Source organism: Bos mutus, chromosome 11 (assembly GCF_027580195.1).
Source record: "Bos mutus isolate GX-2022 chromosome 11, NWIPB_WYAK_1.1, whole genome shotgun sequence".
NCBI classification, from domain to species: Eukaryota; Metazoa; Chordata; class Mammalia; order Artiodactyla; family Bovidae; genus Bos; species Bos mutus.
The window spans coordinates 77,304,355-77,316,695 of record NC_091627.1 but is presented as its reverse complement, the minus strand read 5'-3'; the positions used below and the strand labels follow the sequence as shown (position 1 = coordinate 77,316,695).

Sequence of the window (12,341 nt, the reverse complement as noted above, 5' to 3'; positions counted from 1 at the left end):
CAGGCCAGTCCTTGTAGACACTCTTCTCAACTCTCAGGTGCCCTGGGAGTCCCTTACTGGCTCCCCTGGTGGGAAAGAGGCCCATTCTTAAAGCTGCAGAAACAGGACTCGAGTGTATTCCCTGGCACAGGTCCACGTGGAGACTTGAGTTGACCTCTGCCAAGGTCACATGCAGTGTTTTAGAAGCTCTTCACATTGGAATTACATATGGTTTGAAGGAAGCATTCAGGAAAAAGAGAAAGTCACCCATTCAGTAGAAGCCTGGCCTTTGGACTCATTAAAGGGGATGATGCAGGCGATGAGCTGTAATGGTCTTCAGGGCTGGAATCAGCACCCCGGGACTCTGGGCTCACAGATGGGCCTCGATAACTGGTTATGTGGGTCCAGGGAGGGCAGGCCGTAGAACCCTGTGCATTCTCGGCAAGACTGGGTGTGCCTTCTAAGACCCAGCCCCAACCTCTGAGGAACTAAGAATCCTTCTTAAACCTACGTCAGTTTTTTAAAAATAAGGTGGATGGCTCGTTAATTTTTTTCCCCTTGGATCAGAGAGGGAGGTGGCATAGTGAAGGCAGGCCCTCCCAGAGCTGAGCTTAAGTGACAGCTCAGTTAATAATATAGTTGTTCCTCAGCTTCCCCAGAGACCCGGGGTCAGCCATCCAGCTGTTCTGAGGTATGTGACAGGGCCAGTGCAGTGCCTGGCGTTTGGTAGGCACTTGAGTGCTTGTTGAATGAATGTACCAATAAATACAGAGCCCGGAATGTGTAGCTGGCCAGACTTGAGTCTGAGATCATGGCTCAAGCCAGCTTTGTGTTCTCAGGCACTTTCTGAGCCTCAGTTTCCTCTGAAGTGCAAATAAAACCAGCATTGAAAGGCTGTTATGGGCATCTGGTATTTGCATGCAGAGAATGGTTTAGACTTATTTTATTTATTTATTTTTTCTGAAGGGTAGTGTTTTATTTGAAAGACAGCATGGACTTCATACATATCCCTTATCAATGCCTTTAAAACCAAACAACTTTAAAATTTAGCAAGTTTCTCCAAGTACAAAAATACACGTTTATTACATATGGTAGTAAAATTTGTCAAGATACACAAAATCAAAGCATTTTAGATAAAGCATTGGTCTAATATATTATAGATTGACAGAGTATAATAAAAATGACATGTAGTCTGTCTTCAAATCATACAATATAATACTTAGTGGGTAGGAAACTATCCACTCAGTTTAAAGCATAGAAGATGCTGAGGTTCTTCCGTAACCATTGCTAGTCTCTGTGTTCCCTTAGATACTCCTGTAACATTTCATGTGAATAGTTAATATTGCTGGAAAGTATTATATTGTAGACTTATTTTAAATGGAAGCAGGTCAGGTTGCGTTTGGTCTGAATACTGAGCTATGTGTCCCTGAGGTGCCTGGGGGCTTGGGAAGTGCTGGAGCCACTGCCCCCGCCTGGGCTGAGCCTGGCCCCAGCCCCTCAGCCTTGGAACCTGCAGACAGCAGCTGTCTCTGTGTCCCCCTTGCTAGGTCACAAGTAACACCACATCCCGGCACCTGAAAGGCTCGCACCCAGTCGACTACGAGCTCACCTACTTCCTGGAAGCCGCCCTCCAGAGCGCTTATGTGACGAACTTGAAGAAGGGGTAGGTCGCCGGCAGACGAGCAGGATCTGGTCATTTCTTCCCGTCCTGGAAGCTGCTCACATTGGTCTCGCTGAATCAGGTCCCCCTTGTCTCTTGGGGATGTGTGTGTGGACTCCCTGGAGAGGACAACGGGGGGTTGGCTTGTTCCTGTCTTGTCAGATGAGCGTGCCCAGGAGCTTGGGACCGGGACTGGGCTTCAGGAAGCTGCTGAAGCAGTGAAGCCTGCACGTGTTGCAGGATGGTTGTCTTTAGAAGCGGAGGTTCCGGGAGCCTGACGGGGTATGGGAAGAGTGAAGGGCAGTGAGCCAGGCGGTCTGGCGGTGGTTGCTGTCGCCTGAAGTGTCAGCTGGTCATTTCGCTTCTCTGAGCCTCATTCTCTCCAAAATATAATGGAAAAGGCAATTCCTGCTTGTTCCATCTTTCAGGGGGCTGTGAGATGCCAGGGGAGATGTGAAAGTAAAGGCTTGGCATTGTTTTGGGGGTGCAACTGCCTGCATATGAGGTGGCAAGAAGCTCGTTCTCCTGTGTGTTGACTGGAGAGCCCTGGGATGCACAAACAGGGGCCGAGAACCCCTTTCTTAGTCTTTTGCTCCTGGGGTTAAGAAGCGCACCCTCCTTGTGAAGAGCCTGGTGGATGTTCCCACCTGCTGGGGCTAGGGCTGGGGTGTAGGTGCCAGGCCCAGCGTGGTGTTTCACGGGGTGCGTTGGGTGGTGGTGGAGATGGAAGAAGAGGCAACCCAACCTGGGAGGGTGTGTTGCTGGCGGTGTTGGGTCTTTGGCGGTTCTACAGGGCTCAAGGCCTCCACCAGGCCGGAGACTGGCAGGCAGGGGCCTGGGCTTCCTGTGCCCCGAGTCCCTTAGCATCATTACCGCCTTCTGCAGACACTGGAGGGGCTGTGAGGACGTCCAGACAAGCAGGGGGACTGGGGGAGTGGGGACTCGTGTGCTCGATGGAGGTGGTCACTGTGCAGGCTGGGCGAACACCTCGCCTTTCTCAGGCCTCCCAGGCGGAGGTGGGCCTGCCACACAGGTTCCCTCCTCCCCACAGGTGAGGAAACAGGGTCGGGATCAGCTTTCTTTGCTCTGACTGGCTCGAGTCCTCTGAAGCCCCTGTGTCATTTTTGGTGTGATTCATTTTGTTAAATTCCACTTTATTCATTCTTTTAACATTTTTGGAGTAGAAGACTCTTACACAGGAAACCAAATTAAAAAGGTACAGGAGACAATAAGTTTTCCTTCCATCTCCACCCCCTGCCTCCTGGTTCCTCTGTAGGCAGTGTTCCTAGGCTCTTGTGTCATTCCAAGATAGTTAGCAGCGTTCCTAAGTGGTTATATGCATGTAGTATTTTCTTCCTTTTTAAAATACATATTCTCCCATTTGCCTTTTTGCATTTAAAATGTATCTCTTGGAGATTGTTCCACATCAGAGCTGCCTTTTCTTCACATTGCTGCATAGTATTTGCAGTGCCCTGTAGTTCAGATGTCCTACTTCAGATGTCCTCAGTTTACTGAGAACTGGTTTACTCAGTTCCCGACTGAGGAACAAATAGGTCACTTCCAGACTTGGGCTCTTTTCAGCATATTCCAGAGTCCAGAACAGAACCACACCGGTGCATTATTTCAGTGGGAACCTACAGGGTAAATTCTAACAGAGGGACTTTCTGGATTAAAAGGTATGCGCATTGGTCATTTCACTAGAGATGGCCAGCTTAGACCTCACGTGTGTGTTAGTCGCTCAGTCGTGTCCGACTCTGCGACCCCATGGGCTGTAGCCCGCCAGGCTCCTCTGTCCATGGAATTCTCCAGGCAAGAATACTAGAGTGGATTGCCATTCCATTCTCCAGAGGAACTTCCCAACCCAGGGCTCAAACCCTGGTCTCCTGCCTTGCAGGGAGGTTCTTTACTGTTTGAGCTACAGGGAAGTCCTGCTTGAGCTACAGAGATGGCCAGCTCGGACCTCGTAGGGGTTTCCATTCCTGTGCCACCAAGATGTGTGGGAGAGGCTGCTCTGTAAGCTCTCACAGCGCAGTGCAAGCTTTTTTAAGAAAAGTTTTATTGAAATATAGTTGATTTACAGAGTTGTGTTAGCTTCAGGTATACAGCCAAGTGCTTCAGTTGTACATATATGTACATGTATTTGTCTATATTCTTTTCCTTTACAGGTTAATACAAAATATTGATTATAGTTTCCTGTGCTATACAGTAGGTCCTTATTGGTTATCTATTTTTTATATAGTAGTATGTGTATTTTAATCCCAAATACCTAATTTTTATCTCTCCCTTCCCCAAAACGAACAATTTATTGATCACTCCTTCCTTCCTAGTTTATATAAGTAATATGTTTATGGTGGAAAATTTGAAAAATACTGAAAAATATAAAATAGACAAATTAAAAACCACATATTCAATCTTCATATCAGAAACTGGCAAATTATGACCTTTTGACCAGTCACCTGCTTTTGTAAGGTTTTTAAAGCTGTGTTTTTAAAACACAGCTCTCCCATTGGTTTAGATAGCTTTTAGATCTATGGCTGCATTAGAGCAACTACAGAGTTATATGACTCCAAGCCTAAGATATTTACAGTCTGACTCTGTACAGAAGAAAATTTTCCGGCTCCCATACTCCAGATAATCACTATTAATATTTGATATATGTCTTTTCACATTTTCCTATGTATAGATATACAGGTGTATTTTTTTCTTTTTTTTTAAACAGCAACAAAACAGTATCATAATTTATAGTACGCCACTTTCTGGCCTGCGTTTTCCACTCAGGGCTTGGTTGCAAGCCTCTTTTCTGCCCTTGCTCATCGCTTTTCCCTATGAAGTTGCTCCCTGTGGGGTCAGGGGAAGATGACCAGGCCCACCCTGCAGGTGGGCTTAGAACTTGGTGGGCTACGTGGCTGGGATGGTCATCCTTGAGCTGGGCTTTGAGGGAAGGGAGATTCCCAGGGACAGGAGGAATCTGGGTGGGGCAGAAGATAGGATGGGGCTGAGGATTCTAGATGGGGAACTTGGGATGCTCCAAGGCAAATACACCTGGGAAACAGTGAGTTAAAGACTTCTCAAATCCTGTAGGAACTCCAAGGAGCTTGAATGCAGCTGGTAAATTTTCAGGAGGAGCCAAAGGCATGTAAAGTTTTCAGCTTGGTTTGACATGGAGCCCTTGTTTGGGGTGGGACTCTAAGGGGGATCAGCCGGCTGGAGGCATGGTTTCTGGCCCAGGTAGCTTTTCCATCCAGCAGGCATTCCAGTCCCATCAGAGCCACATCCCATTTGGGGTGTTGGAAGCTCTGAGCTTCAGCGCTTAATACCTGGAAGAGAAGGAAGCAGAGTCCTTGCCCAGAATGTGGAGCAGGCCGTGGCGAGGCCACTCCCCGGAGGCAGAGGTGGCTGAGATGGCCGGAGGTGGGCCCGGGCCTGGGGAGAGGTGGTCCTGCCCCAGCTGGACCCCAGCCTGGAGGAGACCTGTGCCCCTTCCTTTCTCCCTATCCCGCCCTCCTGATAGAGGCAGTGGGTTGCCCCACAAGTCCTGTCCTCCAAATGGTAAGAAAAGGGAAACGGTCCCGGCCAGGGACACAGGCTCCCTCCTTGCTCTTCCCTCATACGCGAACACCCAGCCCAGCACCCTATTTGTCACAGCTGCTTAGAAAGTCATTATCATTTATTTGTATTATTTTTTAGAAGCACTCCACAGCTAGATGGGCAGCTGCCTCAAGCTTTAAATTTACACTTACAAAGAAAAAACTCTCAAGTGCTAGGCCAGGGAGGTGGTGGTGTCCCCATTTGGGATGCAAGGATCAGGAGGCCCAGAGAGCCGAGGCAGTTTTCTTCCCAAGGGTGGTACTGGCCTGGGTGCCCCTGGGTGCCTCACACCAACCAGGCCAGGGAGGTGGGGCCATTGGGTGGCACCCTGTCTACTCTAGCTCCATCCACCATCTGCTATTTTGTTCTTATTTGATTACTGAACCTCAGTTTCAGTGAGATGGTGACCTGGCAGGCTGGTTCCTGTTTTTACTGCTCAGTCAGCTGCCACCTGGCTGCTTCCCTTTAGCAGGAGACTGTTGTCACCCTGATTTTGCAAATAAAGTTTTATTGGCACATAGCTACACCCATTATTTGCATATTGTCTCACCCACAGAACTGAGTAGTTGGGCTTGAGACTGGATGGCTAATCCTAAAATATTTATTCCCTGGCCCGTTACAGAAAAGAGTTTGCTGACACCTGCTCTCTGCTTAAGAACTCCTTCCTGTCAGGGCCTCTCGCAGGAGAAGAGGTGCTCTTTTTCTGTAGGGGAGCCCTGTGGAGCAGAGGAGTAGATTTTGGGGGGAGGGGACAGTTCTTTTTGACGGCATTGCATGGCTTGTGGGAGCTTAATTTCCCGACCAGGGATGGTACCTGGGCCGCAGCAGTGAAAGCGCCAAGCCCTAACCACTGGACTGCCAGTGAGTTCCCCAGGTGGTTCAGATTTTAGCGTTCTGTGCCCTTCATTCATTCATAAGGAATGCTCCTTTTGCTAATACATACCACGCACTAAGTGCTGAATTTGTGCATTGCTTGCTTGTGTACTTTGTCTTTCCAACCCTCCTCTGAGGTAAATACTGTCATTCACATCCCCACTTGACAGATGGGAAACTGAGGCACAGAGAACACAAGTGACTTGTCCGGAGCAGAGCTAGGACTGCGTATGCTGGTCTTGCCTCACACCATTAACCACCAGGCTACACTGCCCACAGCAGATATCAGGTTAAGACCCCATGGCCACCCCCCGAGGTGCTCACAGCCTGCCACATGTTCCTGCGAGTATGCCCCTGCTTGGTGTGTGTGGTCTCAGCTTCTGGTTTGAAGAGTCGGTGGTCATCAGAGCAGGGCTGAGGAATGGGGAGGCACTCAGTGACCCTGAGTGCGTTCTTCCTCTGCCCCCACCCTCACCTCTAACAGGGGGTCTCTGTCTTGCATCCCAGGGTGTGAGGGTCCAAGAGGAGAGTGGGAATGAAAAGACACTGGCGTATGGAATTCAGAGCACTGTTAACTCCCTCTCCATTGAGGTCCCCTTCCTTTCACCCCTCAGGGCTGCCTGCTCCCTTCCCCGTACCGGTTTTTCTGCTGGTGTGACGAGGTCAAGGTGAGCATCTTGGACAGCCAGGAGGGAAGGAGAGAGCCAGCAGTTATCAAGCACATGCTCTGTGCCAAGCTGGACCATGTGCTCTGTGAAGGAGGTCATGTGACCCCCGGGGCCAGGGCTCAAATGAGCTTGAGTCAGTTGCTTGACATCACTCCCTGGGGTTCCAGCTTCAGATTTGAGTGGCCTGGAAACCCACGCCACTTACGGTTTCGGGGGTGTCAGAGGGCAGCCATGGCACCTGTGGGGTGTGTGGGAGAAGGACAGGGTCCTGATGATCCTTGCTGTGCTGAGTCAGGGCTCCGCTTCCTTCTCTGGGACCCTGAGTCACATTCTTAGAGAGTGGCTCCTCTTCCGGAACCAGGCCTGCTCCTCCCTAGAGTAGGCCTGCTTCCTGCCCTGTCTTTGTTCCGCACACTCAGGCTGTGTGCGTCTGTGTGTGTGTGTGTGCGTGCACGCACCCCTTGTGGGCAGAGGCATTAACCAACCATCACCCCTCCGGGAAAGCCCACGTCATTTTGGTTCGTTTTCTGTGGCTGTCACTTTGTTCCCCTGTCTTTGTCCTCTATCTCCTGAAGCACAAATTTTGGTCCTTAAAGCCAGGATGCCAACTCCCCCAACCCCTGCTCCACCCTGCCTCCCACATATAGACAAATAGAGATTGAATCATCATTTGTTTCCCAGCGAACAGCCCGAACATTTGAAAGCCTGAGTGTGAGGAGCAGTTCTCAGGATGTTGGCAGCAGCTCGGTCCTTCCCTCTCTGTTTCCTATGAACTCATCCAGCCCAGAGGTGACCCTGGAATGTGACAAAGATAAAGTAGTCCCGGGTGCCTGGGTGGGCTTTGAATAATGTCTTTACACCTTTCTTCTTGATAGTCGCCAATATTTGTTGAATACTTACTGCATGTCAGGCAGAATGCTGATGCCTTTACATGTAATCCTATAAAGTTGGAACTAGTAATATCCCCATTTTCCTGAAGGAGAGTTTAAGGAACTTGCCCAAAGTCACAAGGCCAACAGTTGGTGTTGCCTCCAAACCTGGTGCTGAACTATCTGTCCCACCCCACAGCCTGACCGCACTTGAGAACCACTGTCTTAGCTCAAGGTGCAAGAGGCAGGGTCGGGGGGAGACTGGGATGCAGATACCTGACACCCCCGTCACCGTCTCTGGAGCAGCCCTGGAGAGTCTTTTAAAGGGCTCCAGAGCCGTTTCCTGGTGGTTAAATTTCACTCCCATTGTCTGGGCTCTTGGGGTGTTTGGGAAGAGTTGGGGAAAGGTGGCTAAGATGGAAAAGCCCTGAGGAGAGCCCAGCAGCTCATCTCCCAGCTTGCTGCTGAGAGCCCTGAGTGTCGCCCCCAGCCGCCTGGGCCGGACGAGGACCCTCCTTACAGAGCCCGCGTCTGAGCGGGAGCTGTAGGAGCCGTGTGTGGACGGTGGACAGTGCCCTGTGCTGGAGGAAAAGAAGGCAGGGAGCTGGGCGCCGCCTGGGACAGGGTGGACTCTAGGGAGACACTGTGTTCTGACAGGCTGGGCGGAGTGGAGTCCCTGGGGCTCCGGCACTGTTGGGTGTTAGAGGACATTTGTTAGGGCCTAAAGAACAGGGGGAGGTGGTGGTATCTGCTTCTCAGACTCTGGGCTGGAATCTGAGAGCCGGAGCTCATTCCCATGTGGGCATGGTGTGGACCCAGGCTCCAGAGGGTCAGAGGAGACCCTGCTGAGAACGGGGTGCTCAGCCCCAGGGGCCAGATGACCACGAGTAGTGCTGGCTCCCAGGGCCCAACTTGTTGAGGATTGAGGATTGATTCCTCCAGTTGAGGATCTGAAATAACTTAAAGGGTGTGGTGCTCTCCACTGTGCAGTGTGAGTGGTGTTTGCTTGGCCTCCAGACAGTGCTTCTCCTTTAACCCTGAGCTTCACTGAGGCCTGGGCCTCCCTCATGCTGCCCGCTTACTCATTCAGTGTCTGAGGGACATTCATTTTTTCCAAGGGCCTTGCCCTATTGATCCAGCAGTTAATTTCCCCAGCTGACTCCTGCCCCTTGCTCTGTGACTGATGGCAAAGTTCCTAATTGACCTGGGACTGAAAGTGCTGGCCCGAAAGTCCCGAGTTAGAAGGCCCCTCCCCAAGGGCAGGGACCTGGGGTACCTGGGTTCCACTTCCCCCTCGCTGCCACCAGAGGGCAGCCGTGGACTCTGGTTGGAGCCTCGCCCCAGGCAGTTCTGCGGATGCCGACTACCAGGAGGAGGCATCTCTCAGTTGGGGGTTGGTGAGCCCAAGGTCTTGGCTGTGGGGGAGGCTTGGTTCTCCTTTGCATGAAGCAGTTCCAGGAGTGAAGCAGCAGCGGGTAGCTGAGGGTGGTGCAATGCCAGGGACACTGTTGATGACCCTGACCTCACTAGAACTGGGTCTCTGAGCATCTCCCAAGAAAAGAATGTGAGCTGACTTGTCTCCTTCCCCCACAGTGGGCAAGGGGCCATTTCTCCTTAGAGTGTTTTTTTTTTTCCCTTCTTTCTCCCTAGATGTACAGAGCCCATTCTTGGCTCAGGTCTGGCAGCCAGCTTGGGTTATGTGGGTCGAACCAGGTGGGCTGAATGTTTTGTGCGTGCTTTTTAAAAAGTTTTCTATTTTTTTTTTTAAATCAATAAAGCAATATATGTTCTTTGTACCAAAACCAAACAATAGAGAAGGGAATGAGAAGGGAATGTGTGTTTTCTAAGGGAGTTGCAGGGCTTGGCAGGCTGTGAAGCCTTATGAAAACACCCTCCCTTTTACTGTGTGTGTGTGTGTGTAGGTACCTTAGAAAACCCAGCCTGCTATTAAGTATAACCCAGTGAAGGATGTGTCCAATCAGCAGTAATTTAGTATTCTCATCAGCCACCCAGTATCTGCAGTGCTGGGGGAGGGCAGGAGACGGATGGCTCAAGGGGGCATCCAGGGAGCAGAGTCACCCAACGGCAAAACCCAGGAGAGCCTCCTGGTGGTCACGGAAGAGACCTCTTTAGGCAAAGGGAGAACTTGGAGGCCCATCAGAGAAGGCACATCCTTCCAGCCTCTCTCAATGCACAGTCTTTACTTATTGTCCTTACCACCACCCATCCCCGACCTCGCTAGAACGGTCCCCTTGCTTGGATGTCCTCAGGGCCCTGCACAGAAGTGTCACAGTCTTTTTCTGGGGTTGAGAGTGAAGAGGAGAGCTTTAGTTTTTGAAAATGATGATGTGGTTCTGTGGCAGGAAGGAGTAGCTTGATAACCATTTGAACTTCACCTGACCCTGTCTTCTGGTTCAGTTCTCCAGCTGTTGGGACCTGGCTGTGCAATTCTGGGTCTTTGACCAGAAACATCTCATACATGATTAGCAGTGCCAGCCCTGAAACAGAGACTTCTGGCCGGGGCCATGCATACCAGAGCCTGTTTAGGTTCCATTCAGTGGTAATTCCATGTATTTTCTCATTCCCTGTTTCTCATTCTCTCCCTCAAGAAAATTTGTTGAGCACCCTACTATATGCAAAATATTTTGCTAAGCTCTTGAATAAATCAGGGGCATGGCTAAATTTATAGACCATGAGCTCCTTACGTGCAAGCCCATAAATGAGCTATTCATTTATCATCAGTCTCTTAATTCATTCCCCCTGTACTAGTTGGATGCCTGTTGAGAACAGGTAGTTGGTGTTCAGTATCCAGTTCAGTTCTGTCACTCAGCTGTGTCCAACTCTTTGCAACCCCATGGACTGCAGTGCTCCAGGCTTCCCTGTCCATCACCAGCTCCCGGAGCTTGCTCAAACTCATGTCCATTGAGTCAGACAATATCCAGGTACTTGGTATGCCGTGAGCCCTTTGAAAAGACTTAGTCGAGGGAGTCCTGGAGGTCAGATAGCCAGGAAAGGGAAGTGTAACTGTGCCAAGTCAGAACACCGTTGTCTTTCTGGAGGGTCTGGTTAGCTAGAAGGGAGTGAAATCTGAATCCCTTGGTGCCTGCAGGGAGCCCACCTTTTCCATTGTGTGAGTGATGGCCTGAAAAGGCAGACGTCTTCAGGGCTTTAATTTTCCCCTTGGAGAATGGATGGATTTATTCCACAATAATTTCTTGAGTGCCTCCTGTGTTCCAAGCATTGAGCTGGTGCCCAGAAATATGAAGCTTCCCTCACCAACCTCATTAGAAGTTGCAAAGACTGAATGAGATAAAGTGCTTTCCAAAATCCTCCCCACTGCTTGCTGCTGACCAGGGGCCCTGGGGAGCTTGCCACCTCCTTGCATGGCCCACCTGCAGGCCACTCTAAGACAGGTTGTTTCCGTTGACCCATGACTGCATGCACATCTCTTTCTCTCTGCTCCTGACCAGCCAGGGTTTGCTTGAGTTGGAATCCATGGCCTCCTGGCTTGTCTGCATGCAGCCTGATTCTGGGCCAGGGTTTGTTGGAGGCTCCTGATTGGATATTGTTTAAAGTGGCAGCTTTGCTCAGAAAGGTCAATGTGAGAGATTGGAACAAAGAGATCTTTCAAACTGGCCTCTCACGGGGTTCAGAAAAGTCCCAGCTCTACCTGGCATCATCAGTTTAGACCTGCGACAGGATTATTCAGGCTGGTGGGAGAGACCCCAGCTTGTTTCCCATTTCCTGGAGGGGTGAGCTGAGGGAGAGGGGCATTCCTGACATTTCAGAACAGATCAGCATTGGCCAGGAGCCTGGGTCTCTCCCTGTCTAGCTCTGGCCACCGGAACCTTTGTCGGTTTTTCTCTTTATCTGCATTCAATAAAAATTGGAACTTACCCAAAAGATGCCTAAGGGTGATTACTTTGCTAAAAAATTCTTGGAAGCTTATTTAGATGCCCAGTTCCCTTACAGATTTGAAAACAATAAAAATATACAACTTTGGGAGCACAAGATCTTGTTAAAATACAGTGCTCATTCCTAAATTGTGTGTGTATTGGGAGAAACAGGATCCCTGGGAGTCTGCATTTCTCCCAAATCCCCAGGCAATGCCAGTCCTGCTGACCTGGGAGTACTTTCTGAGTGTTGATGATATAGAAACTACAGGCAGAGAGAGGACAGTCCTTGCCTTGCAGTGGGAAGAAGGGATCATAGTCCTTGTTGGCTCTGGCCTCCTGGTAGCAGCCTTGGCCAGGCTGCCAGGGAGGAGGCTGGCAGGTAGCCCACAGAGTGGAAAATCACCCACAGGTCCGGGGCACTCCTGGCTTCTTCTGGGCCAAAGGGGCCCCGGGCAGCCCCAGGGTCCAGCCTTCCTCAGCCTGTGGCCCAGCTGCTCCAGCAGAGCTCTCCCGCAGCTGAGTTCCCAGAGCCAGCCATTTCCTGTCTTCTGAGAATTCATGCATCTTTTCTCACTCTTCTAATAGTGGTGGCCGTGTGGTTTTCCTCTCAGCTGCCCCTGCTGTCCACCTCTGGGTCCTTCTCCAAGGCAGAGTCCTCAGTGGGCTTGAAGGGCTTCTGCTGCAGACTCTTGCTTTCGGGCTTGGGGCTCCCAGCCTGTCCCTGGGTGTGGTCTGCCTATCAGGGAGTCCTGTTCTTATGTCCCCTGTGGGCGGGGCTGATGGAAGGAGAAAGATGGACACAAAACTG

General features: G+C 50.6%; 1 protein-coding gene across 2 annotated transcripts in view; it reads left to right on the top strand.

The window, feature by feature from the left end:
- Positions 1–12,341, top strand: part of TTC7A (tetratricopeptide repeat domain 7A) — a 123,350-nt gene that overhangs the window by 33,334 nt on the left and 77,675 nt on the right. For both annotated transcript variants that reach the window (XM_070379626.1, XM_070379627.1), the window contains one exon: positions 1,527–1,642. In XM_070379626.1, the coding sequence (XP_070235727.1) occupies positions 1,527–1,642 (116 nt within the window). The remainder of the gene's footprint in view (positions 1–1,526; positions 1,643–12,341) is intronic.